This window comes from Ovis canadensis, chromosome 6 (genome assembly GCF_042477335.2).
Source record: "Ovis canadensis isolate MfBH-ARS-UI-01 breed Bighorn chromosome 6, ARS-UI_OviCan_v2, whole genome shotgun sequence".
Lineage (NCBI taxonomy): Eukaryota > Metazoa > Chordata > Mammalia > Artiodactyla > Bovidae > Ovis > Ovis canadensis.
The window spans coordinates 84052988-84070899 of NC_091250.1; the positions used below are offsets into that span (position 1 = coordinate 84052988).

Below are 17912 nucleotides of genomic sequence, written 5' to 3' on the forward strand. Positions count from 1 at the left end.
GAAACAGGAAACTGACTTATTAGTGAAGGTATTATCTGCCAGATCTCATCAGATTTCAGTATGATGATAAAATCTTTACAAACCATTTCTGTTTCTGCCACAGATTGGGTTACGCAAGAATCTCCCACGCTGAACTGAGTGACTCTGAAATTCAGGTAGCCAAATTTAGGATTCCTGATGACCCAATTAATTATAGAGACAACCAGAAAGTGGTCACAGACCATAGGGAAGTTCCAGAGAAAATTCACTTCAATCCCAGGTGAGTGAGTTCCTTTACGTGAACTAGAGCTATGAGCTCATGCATCCCCACTAGGGACCTAAATAGTACGTCACAGTGAGCTACGGATTAGATTCTAGAGGTTTATTCACATAAAGAGCTCCTGGTAAACTTTATAACATCTCACTTGGGCTGAAGTTACGGTCCCTGCTCTCTGAGACAGAGAAACGTGCTGAAATCCCAGCCTCAGGCACAGACGACCACATGGTACCATACCATCACCATTGTGACAGCTAATGTGAAAGTGTGCTGTGTCCCAGACCCTCTTCTAGGTGTGCCCTGGGTTATCTCCATAAGCCTCATTGGATCGGTCTCCTTGTTATGCCCATTTTGGAGGGAAGGAAGCTCAGGCTGAGGAACATAATAGAACTGCACCAGGGCTACATGGCTAGTCAGTGACAGAGCCAACAAATGGGAAGGAAGCCTGTTGGCATCACTGGGTTGCTGTGATTCTCAGTGTTGCCTGCACTAACACTCAGCTAGAGAGCTTTTAATAACTCCCTCTGCCTGGTCCCACCTCAGACCAATTAGAACTTCTTGAAAAAAAAAAAAAACCTTTGCAGGTTATTCTAATGTGCAATTAACATTGCAACTATGGAGAATGGATCATTCATTTCTTTTACAGATATTCCACCCTGTGAAACATATTGGGTGCTGTTTAGTTTTAAATAGAGGTTATCTGAGAAACCTGTTTGCAGAAAAACATGTGATTTGCAGTAAGTACTTTGTGCTTCTCCCATGACTGGGTAATGAGAGGCAATATCTGTCTCAAAGCAGGCTCAGAATGAATCATATATTCAATACATTGTTAGTATTATTTGACATTTCTACTACTTTTACCAGTTAATAGCTATAGAAACATCTCAGACCTCATTTTGTATGGGGGAAAAATGACATTTAGGTATTCTCTTTTTTTCCCTTGTTTCTCCTTACAACAAGACACAACTGTACGATAGTGTAGGCAGTGAATTTAAGGAGAGCTCTAGCCCAGTCTGGATTTGCTTCATTTGCTGTATTTGACCTTGCCCTTTGTAACTGCAATGTTCTTGTGAAGAGCATGGGCCCCGGGGTGAAGCTGCCCAGTTGCAAGCCTCAGTCATATCAGTGAACAGCTGGGCAACTGTGGACAAGTTGCTTAACCTCTCAGAACTTCAAATCTCATTTGCAAAATGGGAAAAACAGTAGTGCCTGACTCTTGAGGTGTTTTGAGCTTTGAATGACACACAAAATTCCTAAAATAGTGCCTGGTAAATGCTTCAGAGCCAGTAGCTGCAATGCCGGCAACAATATTTGTAGCAGTAACAGTAGGAGTAAAATAGAAATTTTCCCTCCTTTTGTTGACTGGGTGAAAGCTGCTCAGTCCTGTCCGTATCTTTGCAACCCCATGGACTATACAGTCCATGGAATTCTCTAGGCCAGAATACTGAAGTGGGTAGCCTTTCTCTTCTCCAGGGGATCTTCCCAACCCAGGGATTGAACCCAGGTTTCCTGCATTGCAGGTGGATTCTTTACCAGCTGAGCCACCAGGGAAGCCCAATAATACTGCAGTGGGTAGCCTATCCCTTCTCCAGCAGATCTTCCTGACCTAGGAATCAAACTGGGGTCTACTGCATTGCAGACAGATTCTTTACCAACTGAGCTATCGGGGAAGCCCTTTGTTGACTAAGGTGACTTCTTAAATGAAAGCTCAAAGACCTGGGAAGAAAAAAAAAAATTTCCTGTTTCCTTATTCTTACATCAGGAGTGTTGAGAAGTCCAAATAAAGTGTTTTTGGCTAATCACAACTGCAGATTGGTCCAAGCCAACTGTGAAGGGGTTTGATTTGCTTTCTCACTCGGTTTAATTATGAAAATAACAGAAGCATAAGTAGAAGGCCTGCTTTAAAATTTCTTATTATAAAAATGTGTACATATGAAAATTTATAAAATAGAAATAGCCAAAGAATACCAAGTTAAAAAAATCTCATTCCTTAATTCAGCAAATAGCCATTGAGTATCATGATGCCAGTACTATGTTAGTTAGCATCAAGATGTGCTGGAAACTGGGGACAGAGTGGTGAATAAGACCACATATTTGTCCTGTGGAGCTTATGTTCTAGAGGGAAATCAGCAATTCAAAGATTATCACTGGTAATATTTTTGGATACATCTTTTCTTTTTCATATGCATATGTATCTATATATATCACACAAACATATATGTATATGTATCTATATGGGCTTCCCTGCTGTCTCAGACTGTAAAGAATCTGCCTGCAATGAAGGAGAAGTGGGTTTGATCTCCAGAATAAGGAAGATCCCCTGGAGAAGGGAATGGCTACCCACTCCAGTATTCTTGCCTGTAGAGTTCCATGGACAGAGGAGCCTGGAGGGCTATAGTCCATGGGGTCACAGAGTCGGAAATGACTAATACTTTGACTTTTCGTGTATCTATATATCACCCAACTTTGTAAATTTATGAAACATACATGTGTGTATATGTTCATTCTATTTGTTAATCTAATTTTTTTCATCCAAATAGTATATGATGAACTTCCTTCTATAAAAAGTACTCTTCTGAAAATATTTTTAATGATTGCATAATATTCCATTATATGGCTATACCAAACTTAGTTAACCAATTGGGTTTTTGTACCTTTAGTCTTTCATTATTACAGAAAGTCTCCAAGGGACTCTTTACATCTTTGGGTATATCCTTGATTACTTCCTTACTACTTGGTCTAGTTGTGAAATAGTAAAAAGGTTATGCAAAATTTTAATATCTCTTATTTTTGTTTTGTGATGACAAAGTATACAGATCTCCTATCTCCTACATTATTGAGGTTATTCAGATATTGCAATCTCTGATGAAGAAAAGGGAGTCATGGCTTCCTTTCCAGTGCCTTTTTATTTTATTATACCAACCAGAGCTATATAATTACCTAAGTATTCATTGGCAAAGTAAATCATTAATTTGTAGAACCTGGGCACTGTAGAAGACTTCAAAGTTGCAAATATACCAAAATAGATTTTATAGATCCATACATGTAACATGAATAACTTCCTTTCAGCTGTAAAATTGATATTATTCCAACTTAGCATGGGAGAAAATCCAGACTTATTTTTCACAAATATTATCAGCCAATAATTCTTAAACAGTTGTGTTTGTGGACTGATCTGTAATCATGGAATAAGGACCTTGAAGGTTAAACTTAATATGCCTTTTCTAGAGGCATGAATCCTTTTTTTCCCCTCTTCATTTGCTGTTTTATAAATTAATCACATCTCTGCAGGTTTTATGATAGATAAGTAAGCCACAATAGATTATGGTTGAAATTTTACATAAGAACCTAACTTTTGTATAATTTTTACTTATCAATTACTTTTTTTTTTTTAGATTTGGATCCTACAAAGAGGGGCACAACTTTGAGAACAATCATCATTTTCATATGAGTACTCCCAAATACTTTCTATAAACTTTAAAACAAGTCCTAAGGAAAAGAAAAATATTATAAGATAAGAAGAAGGGATGAATTAAAGTGGGAAGATACACACAAAAAAACCCCTCAATTTTGGAAAAATACAATATCTACCCAGAGGGAAATTCTATCAGTATAATGTGTGTGCTAAGTCGCTTCAGTTGTGACGGACTCTTTGCAATCCCATGGACTGTAGCCCGCCAGGCTCCTCTGTCCAGGCAAGAGTACTGGAGTGGGTTGCCATGCCCTCCTCCAGGGGATCTTCCCAACCCAGGGACTGAACCTGAATCTCTTGTGTCTCCTGCAATGGCAGGCGGGTTCTTTACTACTAGCACCACCTGGAAGCCTATCAATATAACATATGTTGCTAAATACAAGCATTTTTCCAAATTGTCTTAATTTTTTAAATAAAAAAATAGAATGTGGGGTAATCTAAGAAAGTTTTACTGTGAGAGATAGAATAACAAAAATGTCTTAAGTTTTTAGTGCTTAAAAATAGGAAATGGATTTTTTTTTTTTTAATGAGCTGGAAGGATTACTTACAAAAATCAAGCAGCCTTAAATCCCTCTTGGGACAAAGCAGGGGGAAAATCTTTAAAGATTAAGTCTGTTAGAAGAACACTGTATACATACAGCTGCTGAGTCAGCAGCTACAGCATGCCTATCGCCATCCTGCCCTGAGCTATGATAGAATTGTGTCTCTCGTCTGTGTTTACATCACTTCCTGGCTGTACAGGACACATTCCGTTGATGTCTCTAGTCAGGCCACATTCCATTAATGTCTCCAGTCAGGCCACCAGCTGTCAGGGAACACATCTCTGCACACAGTGGGCTCCCACAGAGAATTTTCTTTCCACCACCAAGCAGGAGGGTGATGGGGAGAATTCAGCCCAACAGCATCATCTCCACAGCGTATAGTGATTTGAGTGTTGCCTAGGAAGGCACACATACATCTTAGAACTGGAGAGGGCCCTGTATGTTGTTTGATCTTTGGGAGAAGAGATAAAGACTATAAGAGAATTTCCAAAAGTTCTATGTCTCAACCTAAGGAGGTTCCTTGGATCTATTTAATAGAAAAGCATTGAGCACATGGCCATATGCAAAATATGATGTTGCTATGATGGTTTTAAAAATATGTCCACAGGTGATTTGGTACTTTCTTCAAAAGGTGGGACCTAATTGGCCTCTTTTTGAGGGTGGGGTAAACTCACTTCTTTTCTTTAAAAAATAGTTTTTTAATTGGAGGATAACTACTTTACAATGTTGTATGGGTTTCTGCCATACATCAACAGAATCAGCCAGAGTATACACATGTCCACTCCCTCTTTAACCTCCCTCCCACCTCCCACTCCCTCCCACCCCTCTAGGTTGTCACAGAGCACCAGGCTCCCTGCACTGTACAGCAACTTTCCACTAGCTATCTTTTTATGCATGGGAATGTGTTTCACTGCTGCTCTCTCAATTCATCCCACCCTCTCCTACCACTGCTGTGTCCATAAGTCTGTTCTCTATGTCTAAGACTCTATTCCTGCCCTGCAAATAGGTTTATCAGTACCATTTTTCTAGATTACATATATAAGTGTTAATATACGATACTTGTTTTATCTCTGACTTACTTTACTCTGTATAACAGGCAGTGACTCACTTCTGATGAAGCCAGGTGCCACATTATGAGCAGCCCTGTAGAAAGGTGGGGAGGGATCAAGGTCTTTTGCCAACAGCCACGGGAATGAGTCACCTTTCACCTCCAGCCCCAGCTAAACCTTCAAATTGTATTTCAACCCCTGTTCACAACTTGACTGTAACTCACGAGAAACCCAAGTCCAACCACCTGGCTTAGCTGCTCCTAAATCCCTGACAGATAATAACTGTTGTTTTAAAGCCATCTGTGCTTAGGTCTTCTTCAACTTATGATAGGGTTATGTCCCTCAAAACCCATGTAAATCAAAACTGCATCTAATAATCTAACCTACCAAACACCATAGCTCAGTCTATCTTAAAGGTACTCAGAGTTTTAGCCTACAGTTAGCCTAGAGTTGTGCAAAATCATCTAACAATGGTTATATTCCAGACTGAGTCTGAATGCCTGAAAACCAGGAGTGCTGAGGGCTTGAAAAGGTCAGTGTCCCAGCTCAAGTAATGAGTAAGGAAGAAAAAAGGGTGAATTCCTCCTGCCTCCACCTTTTGTTCTATTTAGGCCTTCAATTGATAGGATGATGCCCAGCTACACTGGAGAAAGCAATTTACTGTGCCCATGGATTCAAATGCTGATCTCATTCAGAAAATGCTCAAAGACATACCTAGAAATTATATTTAATTTGGGTACCCTGTGGCCAGTTGACATGTAAAATTAACTATCCCACTGACATGACTTGGGTTGCTTTTTTTTCAATTGTGGCTTCCTGAGGCTTGTCCCAATTCTACTAAGTAGGACTTTTCACTTTAACAAGATCCATAGGTGATGTGTTCACATTAAAGATTGAAAGTCCCTGATTTTGGTGGCCCCACAAAATCTCAAACTCTGAACTGAGATGAAAGTGATTCTTGATGGCTCATGCCCCTTGACACCTAGCAAAACAAGTAAATAAAGTAAAGTAAAATACGATGAATAATCCTCTTATGAGGAAGATAACAGATCTCAAATGATTTCTATCAATAATTTTTTCATATACAATGTCTAGTACACAATCAAAGATGACAGAGCACATAGAAGATAAGACACTACAATCCATGATCAGCAGAAATAACAGACAAAAGGAAACAGACTTACTGACGTGGATTCCAGCTTGTGGATGAAGCACAAGCTGCAATCAAGATTGCCAGGAGAAATATCAATAACCTCAGATATGCAGATGACACCCTTATGGCGGGAAGCGAAGAGGAACTAAAGAGCCTCTTGATGAAAGTGAAAGAGAAGAGTAAAAAAGCTGGCTTAAAGCTCAACATTCAGAAAACTAAGATCATGGCATCCGGTCCTATCACTTCATGGCAAATCGATGCGGAAACAATGGAAACAGTGAGAAACTTTATTTTCTTGGGCTCCAAAATCACTGCAGATGGTGACTGCAGCCATGAAATTAAAAGACACTTGCTCCTTGAAAGAAAAGCTATGACCAACCTAGACAGCATATTAAAAAGCAAAGACATTACTTTGCCGACAAAGGCTCATATAGTCAAAGCTATGGTTTTTCCAATAGTCATATATGGATGTGAGAGTTGTACCATAAAGAAAGCTGAGCATTGAAGAACTGATGCTTTTGAACTGTGGTGTTGGAGAAGACTCTTGAGAGTCCCTTGGACTGCAAGGAGATCAAACAAATCAATCCCAAAGGAAATCAGTCCCGAATATTCACTGGAAGGACTGATGCTGAAGCTGAAGCTTGAATACTTTGGCCACCTGAGGTGAAGAGCTGACTCATTGGAAAAGACCCTGATGCTGGGAAAGATTGAAGGTAGCAGGAAAATTATACTTTTGTAAAACTATACAGAGTGACACAGCCCATTTGAAAAAGAAAAGTTCTAGGACTCAAAAATACTATAAAAAATACTCTACAAAAATACACTGAAATGAAGACTTCCATGAACTACTTTAACATCAGAACAGACAAATATCTGAAGAGCTGGGAGATAGGTCTGAAGGCACTCAGGTTCACCAGTGGAAGGCTCCCAGGGAATAAGGATAAGGGGAAAATTCCAGTGCAACTGCTTAATATTTGCAAAGACACTATCTTTGTTCTCCATTTAAATAGACACATATTTAATAATCTCTTTATACCTTCACACTATAGCGTGCTTTGTGCAAGTATACATCTTTCACTAGTTGTAACAAAAAGTTCATGGAACCCTGATAATATGTAATCCCCCTTAACCTGATGATGATTATTCCAATGTGAGTCCAGGAATTCAGAGAACCTCTGACTAGCTCAGCCTTACAGAGGCTTGTTGTTGCTGAATCCCGGGGTAAAGTAAAGGCCCTAATGTTTTGAGTGGGGTGAGGATGTGGCTAACCACAGTTTCTCTGATGACTGAGCCCTTCTGAGAAGGTTCACCTTGGAGTAGGAGGCTGATGCTGGTTGTAAACTGGGGTGGGGACAGAGGGGGAAGGTTGCCATCCTGAGACTTAGGAGACTGCTTTGACGACTTTGATAATGTGAATGCACTTGAAATGATTGGTAAATGGGTATAATCTATCAATCCAGCAAAATACAATGTTTTTAGTTCTCCTTACTTTTAGGGTTTCTGGGGAAATCTATAGCCCTAGCTCCTCTTCACATCCAGCTTTCTGGGTAGAGAAGGTATACAGATTCTTTATGTTTGCACTGTTTCCTAGCAGAGTAAAACACTATATAAAGTTTTCTGGGTTTTTTTCCTTTTTTTTTTTTTTTTTTTTTGCATTAACAGAAAACCTCTAAAGGTATCTCTGTAAACATTTCCTAACATTTCTGGCAATTTTCCACCTACGTTTTTTTTTTTCCTTTTAAAAACTGAGCTTGCAAGCAAGATGGTTTTGTTTTGTTTTTTTTTTTTTTCCAGATTCCTTTTAAATTTAAGATGAGACTATATTTGTTTCTTGAATAAGCCCTTAAGGGAACAGGTACAATGGATTGAGTGTTTTTGTCTTCCCCAAATTCATATGTTGAAATTATAACCCCCAATGTCATGGTATTAGAAAGTGAAGTCTTTAAGAGGTCGTAAGGTCATGAAGGTGGAGCCTGCATGTAAAGAATTAGTGCCCTCATAAGAAGAGACAAAGGAGTGTTCTCTCTCTCTTGCCTCCACCATGTGAGGATACAAGGAAAAGAAAGCCAGCTGCAAAACCAGGAAGAGGCTGTCACCATGCACTGGATCTGCTGGCACCTTGAGTTTGTACTTCCCAGTATGTGAGAAACATTTGTTTTTTAAGTCACTCAGTCCATTGTAATTTGTTATAGCATCATTAACTGACCAAGAGAACAGGTCTGATAATACAGTGACTATACAGTCTATAGATTGAAGAGGATAGAGTCCCATGCGGGGAACGGAAACACCCAAATCTCTCCCCCTACTTTACAGTGGACATATTCTTAACAGCCAACGTCTCCTCCACTCTGGAGACCAGGCTCTCCTTTTTTCCCCGCTTTCTCTCCAACCGATTTTCTCATTTCTCATTTTGTTTTTGAATTCTACTACACTTTTTAAATGATCAAATGGATTCTGAGGATAATGGAAGAGACAAGAAATAAGAAAAGTGCTGACCTGCTGTATTGTAGAGTGGTGAATTTATCTTAATTTATACAGCTGGGTCAGTAGTTATTTCAATTTCAGTGTATTTGGGAAGCATCCGATTATTTTAGCCATAGCTTCTTATGAGCTAATAATGCAGTCTCTCTCTCCCTTTCTCTCTCTCTTAGTTAGAACACTTTAATCAGTACCAAGGAACTCTGAGTTAATGCTTTGAGCTACCTCATTATGTGAGTAGTTAATAGGAGTAGTAACACAGTCAAGTTATTTCAGAGTAAAGACATTACAGAAGACTCTAGAAGGGGAACCACCTAGTCAAACATTGATTGATAACATAAATAATCAGACAACCTTAATAGACTATAACTTTTCTCTGCATTCAATGTGTAGGCATACGAGGCAATTCCTAAGAGCATATGCCCCTTTCAGAATCCTGAAATTGATAATCACAGGGCTGGAAGGGAACCTAGAGATCATGTAAATTAGTTCTCTTTCTTTTCAGATGACAAAATGAATTCAGAAGCTAGGTGCCTACACAAGGACATAGCTAAGTAACAGAAAACCTGAAACAAGAACACAGTTTTCTTAACTCCCTGGTTCAGCACTGTGTGTTCCATATCATATCGCCTCCTATAAAATCTGGGAATGAGAGGGGAAATATTGCCAGGGTATATCATGAGTATCTGATGGACAGTCCATGCTTCTACACCATAAAAACTGATGCACCAAATTGAGTTATGTCTGTCTGTCTGCCACAATCTCTAATCACAGATGGTGACCCAATCCTGGGCTCACCACCCTATAGGGACATTCCTGACCTTCCACCTGCATCTCTGTTTCTCCTTCCTTTCCCTCTCCCCGCAGGCACCAGAATAGGGCCTGTATCACTGGTGGAGGAGATTCCTTTCCCAACCATTTTTTGGACCTCATTTCTTCTTTTCACTTTATTCATCCTGCTCTCAGCAACACCATGGAAACTCTGCTTGACACACCGCCCCCCACACACCCTACCACACCCTCTTGTTGAGACACTCTGAGCAAAGGTAGTCCGAACCCATTTGCTGGCTAACTTCATCCCTGATGCTTTGCCTGGCTGGCTGGTTGTCTGTTAGAATTCTTCCCTTCCTCTCTTATTATCCTTTACTTATCTACTCCTCCAAGGTCATTCCCTTAAGAAGGCAGGACCTTGTCTTTGTTGGAGGCTGGAGGATAGAGACTCAAGGTCTCTCTTGTGGCCAAGAATATTTAGCTCCCTCTGCTCACAGGTGGGCTCCTTCTTTGAGGCAAGTGTCCACCTCTGCCCGGCTTCAGATACAGTGACTTTTCTGAAGAATTAGGCCAACACTTTACAAATATTTTGATGTATGCAGTCCTATAAGTAAAAAAAAAAAAAAAAAAGAGCATATACTCTCAATATATTTACTTATAACTTCCATACATGTACTACTATTAACCCATATGTTAAATATAAATAAAACTTAATTGATCTCCAACATTTGGGGGAAAAAGAAATATAAATTGTCACAAATACTCTTTGCAGATTCTTCTTCTTTCCACCACTCCCCAGAACTGCTGAAATGGGCAGTGGATGCTCTGGGAGCCACACCTGGGATGAGTAATAGTAATAATGATCACTGCCACATTTTGAGCCCTGTCTATATACCAGACATGACAAGTCTTTACATAAAATGCCCCTGAATTTTGTTTTTTTTCCCCACACCATGTGGCATGTGGGATCTTAGTTCCTTGACCAGGGATCGAACCCAAGCTCCCTGCAGTGGAAGGGCAGAGTCTAAGCCATTGGACTGCCATGGAAGTCCCCCATTGAAATTTTGCAGGAGCTCCATGTGGTAGGCACACTCGATTCTCAGGTTAATGTTGAAGAACTGAGGCTTAGAGATGCTGAGCTCTGCCCAGCGTTGACACTAGCAAGAGGAAGGGCAGAATGAAAGCCAGGTCTCTCTGACCTGAGGCACACCTTAGGCACTGTGCTGTGCTGCTTTGGGGATGACAGCAAGCTTTTGAGGTCTGTGCTCTGTGCTGAGCACAGGGAGCCGGGACACAGCCTCTGCCCTCGTGAAACTGCCATTCTACTTGGAGTCTGACATCCTGGGGGCTCCCTAGATCTTACTGAAAAGGGTTTGATCAGGCTAAGTGTATGTTATGAGGCTTAAAAAAAAAGTTCACAGCATAGAATTGCTTGTAGAAATTTTAAAAAAACTTTAAAATGTACAATTATGCAGTATTATAACACATTTGGAACTCTGTTGCTTCTGAGTCTTGGAATCTTATCATTTATAGCTTTATTTCAATGGGAAAATGTACTCTATTGAAACACTCAACTTATAAGCTTTTTAATAAATTAACTTTTCATGATTTTTTCAAGAGTTTAGACTTTCCAAACAACATACTAAGACAAAGTTATCATAGCATTTAAGAAAGATCAACAAGAAACACTGATGAAATTTTCAGATAATTAGAATATCATCTTTGAATACTCTGGTTAATTGAGATCATTGCTTCAAAATACTCTAAGGTGAATATAGTCATAGGAAAAGAAATCACTCCCCCAAATTCCTTATGAATTAAGGAAATGAAATAAATAAAAGCCTGATGGCATATTCTTTTACCAGCTGGAAATAACATTAATATCCCTTACTCACAAAGCCCTCAGTTCAGTTCAGTTGCTCAGTCGTGTCCGACTCTTTGCCATCCCATGAATCGCAACACGCCAGGCCTCCCTGTCCATCACCAACTCCCGGAGTTCACTCAGACTCACGTCCATAGAGTCAGTGATGCCATCCAGCCATTTCATCCTTTGTCGTCCCCTTCTCCTTCTGTCCCCAATCCCTCCCAGCATCAGAGTCTTTTCCAATGAGTCACCTCTTTGCATGAGGTGGCCAAAGTACTGGAGTTTCAGCTTTAGCATCATTCTTTCCAAAGAAATCCCAGGGCTGATCTCCTTCAGAATGGATTGGTTGGATCTCCTTGCAGTCCAAGGGACTCTCAAGAGTCTTCTCCAACACCACAGCCCTGGCTCCCATCAAAATAAAGAACTAGAAGCTGAATGTATTTCTCTTCATTTCTACCACAGATACTTGATGGCAATTGACTTTGTATTCCTCAACAGGAATGGCAAATGTCACAAAATTAATCATTGTAAACACCTGGGTTCCGAGACTGTTCTTTTATATAATAGTGACAAAACATGTTGCTTTGTAGTCTGCAAATCCTTTTGCACCTGCAATTTCTTTTTGATTATAGCAGTCACCTTTTTAATAATAATATACTATTAGCTGATGTCCTAATAATATATTATTGTATAATAAACTATGTCTCATGATTTTGTGGTATTGACCTAAAACAAATAGACTGCCAGATATTTTTCCGGCAAAGATAGGTTTATTCTGGATCAGCAGACAATTGCAATTTGGGGTCTGTGACCACGACAAGCCACATGGAAGTCCCCACATGGCAAGGGAAGGAGACCACTTGTATAGAGGAGAAAAGGAAGTTGGGAGTGCTACAGTAAACACTCCAAGGCCGAGTCTTGCCAGGAAAGAGGAGTCTTTCTTCTTCCTGTGGGTCTCTGCTATTATCACAGGGCATGAGAGCACCCCCTTCTGGTCTCCTCACTTTAATTGTGTGAGTGCCTTAGTTGCTCAGTTCTGTCTAACTTTTTGCCACCCCATGGACTGTAGCCTGCAAAGCTTCTCTGTCCATGGGATTTCCCAGGCAAGAATACTGGAGTGGCTTGCCATTCCCTTGTCTAGGGGATCTTCCCATTCCAGGGATCAAACTCACGTCTCCTGCATTGCAGGCGGATTCTTTATGGTCTGAGCCAGCAAGGGCAGCCCCACTTTAATTGAGGTTTATTAATTTTTTATAGCGGGTTAGAAACCTAGCCAGGACTTGGCTGGACAATCCTTCTGTCCCCTGTGGCACTGTCTGAGTCACTTGCTGGCATATGGATGGTGACTGGTCTGGACCAGAAGTTCCTGGCCGGCTTTACCCATGTGACTGTATCTTGATGAGGAAGGCTGGAGAGGAGGACTCATCTGAGTCTCCTAGGTGTCCTCTCTACGTTGAGTAGGTGGACTTTATACATGGTGGCTCAGGGCTCCTAAGCGAATATTCCAGGGGATAGAAAACAGAAGCTTCCAGAAGACTAAAATGTAGGCTCAGATAGAACAGTCACTTTTGCCATATCCTATTCAGCAAAGTAGTTGCTAAATTCAAGGATAGGGGACCAGGACCCCACTTTCAATAGGAAATGTATGGAAAAGTTATGTGAGCATCTTTAATCTGCCACAGCTAGATTTCAGGAGCTTTTCTTTGCATTTTCTAGATGAGAAAACTAATCCTCAAGTTAATTGAGTTAATTTGACCAGAATGGCATGTCTAGGAGATGGGGAAAGTACAACACTGCTCACAACTGCTGATTCCAAGGCCAGTATACCTGTACTGCTGGAGACCTTGCTGGGCTCAAATACATATTTTCTGATGAACGTAATATGCAACCCTTCTTCCTCTTTTTGGCTTCTGAGCTTTTCAAGTATATTGGGGGAATTCAGGACTTTTAGGACCTAGGCATGTTACCTTAAGTGCCTGCATTTCTGATGGTACATGCGCTCTCTTTTCCCACATGACCTATTTTCTTCCTGAGGCAGGAATGAGATGAGGGCTGAGGGCAAAGGGGGAGTACTTTCTGGAAGAATTGGGGGTCAGGATAATGGTTGTGGTGTCAGATGCTGCTATCAGCCTAGGCTGTCAGTCCCATTATGTTGAGTTCTGAGCAAGCAAGGGGCTCCACCCATGAAAGAAGTGCCATTTAGTTGAAATGAATGGGGGTGAGAAACTAGTCAGGAAATAAACAGCTGTAGGAGTCATTTCACTGACCAATAAAAATCAGTCCTTTGGAATCTGGCTTTAAATTGAGACATTAGTTAACAAAAGTCAGAGCACACATCACAGTACTTTTCCTGTACAGTACAAATGATTTTTTTGAAAAGCACCGCCCAGTACATGACATTTGCTCTATTGCTCAGATTTGGTCATGGGAAATTCTGGGGTTTTCTCTGGTCGAAGGCACTTTGTCTTTACTAATAAGCTATGCTTTCACTTTTCTTTATTTCAAAATGTCAAAAGATGCTTCTTTGCCTTTTCCAGTGAAGCAATGGCTATACCAACCCTCTTTTTTCTTACTACAGCAGAGCCTATTGCTATATTACCCTGTATTACTTTATATTATTAATTATGTAACATATTATCTAATTTATAGTATAGTTATATTGCTATAATAGCCTATTGCTATAGCTTCTATGTCTTTTATAGCTTATTGCTGTAGTAGCCTTTAGATTTAAATTTATGCACAAAGTCTTTGCAAATACCTCATCGCTCCTCTTCCAAAGTACTGAAAATTGTTTACTGAATAGAAACCTGTCCTATTTTTTACCAAGCAGCAAAATCACTAATGAAATCTACAAAAAGCACTTTGGAAATGTACATCAGATGTAAGCAGGGGAAAATTCCCTTCCAAGTGTTTCTGAATGTAACCATGCTGAACAGCATATTGCATTCCAGTAGCTTGGGACTTCAAAGTAACAGCAAAATTAAAGTTCAATCAAAGCATCCTTCACTCGGAACATTTTTGCTTTGTGGATATCAAGTACCACATGTACTTGCAGTGGCTAGAATTTCCATAAAAGGAACAGCAGGAGTGCTAGATTGCATCACCTAAAAGCAATGGTGGCTGTTATCACAAAGGGAAACAAATTAAAGCAAAGGAAAGATGATAGGAGTAGTTAGCTGGAAATGAAAGGCAGAGAGCTTGAGTGCTACCGGGGAGTATTAGTGAGACCCTGAGCTGTGCCCATCTGATGTGTCCCTTTATCATCTCCTTTATCCACAGTGTCTGAGGCTTGGGAAATTTCTGTGATTTATGAAAGTGCCTCCAAGCTTACCTCTCTGCCAGGGAAAGCTACTATAGCTCAGTTTGGTGTAGTGGTTTCCAAAATGAGTTCTTTCACTCCTGGGGTGTATTTTAAAAGATATTTATGTGTCTGAGTGTGTTGGGTCTTAGCTGAAGCACGCAGGATCTTATTTGCATCATACAGAATCTCTCGCGGAGGTGCACAGACTCCAACTGTGGCATGTGGGCTGTCCTTGTGGTGCTCAGCCTTAGTTGCTCTTAGTTGCATGTGGGATCCTAGTTCTCTGACCAGGGATCAAAACCGAGTCCCTTGCATTGCAAGGCAGATTCTAAATCACTGGACCACCAGGGAAGTCCCTAGAATTACTATTTTATTCCACTGTATTTTAGTGTTTTAGAATCTTGATTTGGAGGTTATGTTTATAGCAATGCTATTGAAAACGAGGTTCATCACAGGCAGCATCGCTGTCCCCTGGGTTGTTGCTGTTCAGTCGCTCAGTTGTGTCTGACTCTTTGCGACCCCATGGACACCATGGCTTCCCTGTCCTTTACTATCTTCCGGAGTTTGCTCAAACTCATGTCCATTGAGTCGGTGATGCCATCCAACCATCTCATCCTGTGTTGCCCCCTTCTCCTCCTGCCCTCAATCCTTCCCAGCATCAGGGTATTTTCCAGTCCCCTGGGAACCTGCTAGAAATTCAGATCCTTGGGTCTCATTGCAAACCTACTGCATCTCTGCCCCTCTGGAGGTTGGAGCCCATGAACCGTGCTTCAGCAAGTTCTCTAGGTGATTCTGATACCCATGAGAGTTCAAAAAGCAAACTGGTTTCTAATGTGGATATTTATTTTAAAAATACACAGAGATGGGAGAGGCACTCAGACATATTTACTGGTGGGATGCTCAAACAAAAATGTTGGAGAGCAACGCTGTGATGGAAACCTGCTGACTCAAGAGCCAAATACCCTCCTCCCCACCCTTTTTTCTCCCTATTTTGCTAATTAAACTTGGGTTGGGAAGGGTATTAAAAATTTAGCCTCTTTCACTTTCTAGATGAACTTAAACAAGTTACTTAGTCACTCTAGAAAATGAAAATAAAGTGAGATGCTTTATCTCACAGGACTGTTAAGGAGAGTTAAATAAGCCTGTGTGTATCAGAAGCGTGTAATGAACCTTGAGCACAAAACAGACCCTCGGTTCCTCTTTTCCTAGATAGCTGTGGATGCCACAGCATCAGTAGTGTAAGCTCTTCTGTTTACTAAATAGATCTATTAGCCCCCAAATACATCAGTATATGCACAAAAGCTAAAAAAAGAAAAACTCTCCTACAATCTACAGACTATAACCTTGTATATTACATTTTGTGATACCATGCCAATACAGACAGGTGGGGAGGGTAGCAAGTGAGTGTACTGAACATGTTTACCCTTTTCAAGTTCAGTTCATTCACTCAGTCGTCTCCGATTCTTTGCAACCCCCTGAATCGCAGCACGCCAGGCCTCCCTGTCCATCACCAACTCCCGGAGTTCACTCAAACTCATGTCCATCGAGTTGGTGATGCCATCCAGCCATCTCATCCTCTGTCATCCCCTTCTCCTCCTGCCCCCAATCCCTCCCAGCACCAGAGTCTTTCCCAATGAGTCAACTCTTCGCATGAGGTGGCCAAAGTACTGGAGTTTCAGCTTTAGCATCAGTTCTTCCCATGAACACCTAGTACTGATCTCCTTTAGAATGGACTGGTTGGATCTCCTTGCAGTCCAAGGGACTCTCAAGAGGCTTCTCCAACACCACAGTTCAAAAGCAGCAATTCTTTGGCACTCAGCTTTCTTCACAGTCCAACTCTCACATCCATATATGACCACTGGAAAAACCATAGTCTTGACTAGACGGACCTTTGTTGGCAAAGTAATGTCGCTGCTTTTGAATATGCTATCTAGGTTGGTTATAACTTTCCTTCCAAGGAGTAAGCGTCTTTTAATTTCACGGCTGCAATCACCATCTGCAGTGATTTCAAGAGGTGTATGTAATTTTCCACTGAAACTCCAAGCTGCAAAGAAAAGCAGTGTCAGTGATGCTGTAGACCGCAGCAGTTCAACATCATGCTGTTGTGAGGAACAGCTAGTAAAATCCACTACTGATCATCCTCTGGAGCAGATATCCCCAACCTTCTTGGCACTAGGGACCAGTTTTGTGCAAGACAAGTTTTTCCACAGACCATGCTGGGGATGGTTTTGGGATGATTTAAGGGCATTTCATTTATTGTGCCCTTTATTATTGTCACAGCAGCTCTACCTCAGATCATCAAGCATTAGATCCTGGAGGCTGGGGACCCCTGCTCTAGAAGCAAGTAGCCTCTGACTCAAGTTGTGCGTGTTTCAGCCTGGCAGCTAGATGCAGGTGAGTTAATTCATGAGAGATGATAAAACGTATTAGCCAGACTTTTTCTCAAAGAGACCCAGGAAATGCACTGAAACTTTTGTGCTCCTAAGAATCACCTGGAGAACTTGCGCAATTGGCACATTTCTGGGCCTCACTCCCCTTGACTTTTATTCTATCAGTATGCGGTGAGCCTAAGAATCTGTATTGTTAACAAGCTTCCTATGTGATTCTGTTTCAAGCGGTCCACGCACAAGAGAATTTATATGCCCAGAATCGCAGATGTTTTAGAACTGATTAGCACTTCAGAGCTCATTTGGTGTAAGATTTCTTAACCTTTTTCCCTTCATGAGAGCCAAGACGATTGCCATTAAGATAAATGCATGACACTTTCTCATTAATATATTCACATCTGACAAAACCACAAAGGTTTGGAACAACTAAAACATGCCATAACTATTAGCAGCAGTGATTCACAGCAGACCGAGGCATCGATAAGATTGTGTTTTACTCAATTCCCTACTGTGGAATTTAGCACTACCTCTCAAGAAAACATCAAAATACAAGGGAGAGAGAGTAAGTGTTAACAAAGACGTGACCCTGCATCTACTCCTGTTTTAGAAATACTAATAATTCATTCGTAATCTTGAGTA

General features: G+C 40.8%; 1 protein-coding gene across 1 annotated transcript in view; it reads left to right on the plus strand.

Annotated features, from left to right (window-relative positions):
* The window catches only part of CWH43 (cell wall biogenesis 43 C-terminal homolog), a 54005-nt gene extending 49841 nt beyond the window's left edge, over positions 1-4164 (plus strand). Inside the window, exons 15-16 of the mRNA XM_069594081.1 lie at positions 104-259; positions 3652-4164. Coding sequence (XP_069450182.1) covers positions 104-259; positions 3652-3730 — 235 coding nt within the window. The 3' untranslated portion in view covers positions 3731-4164. The remainder of the gene's footprint in view (positions 1-103; positions 260-3651) is intronic.
* Positions 4165-17912: the final 13748 nt, after the last annotated feature.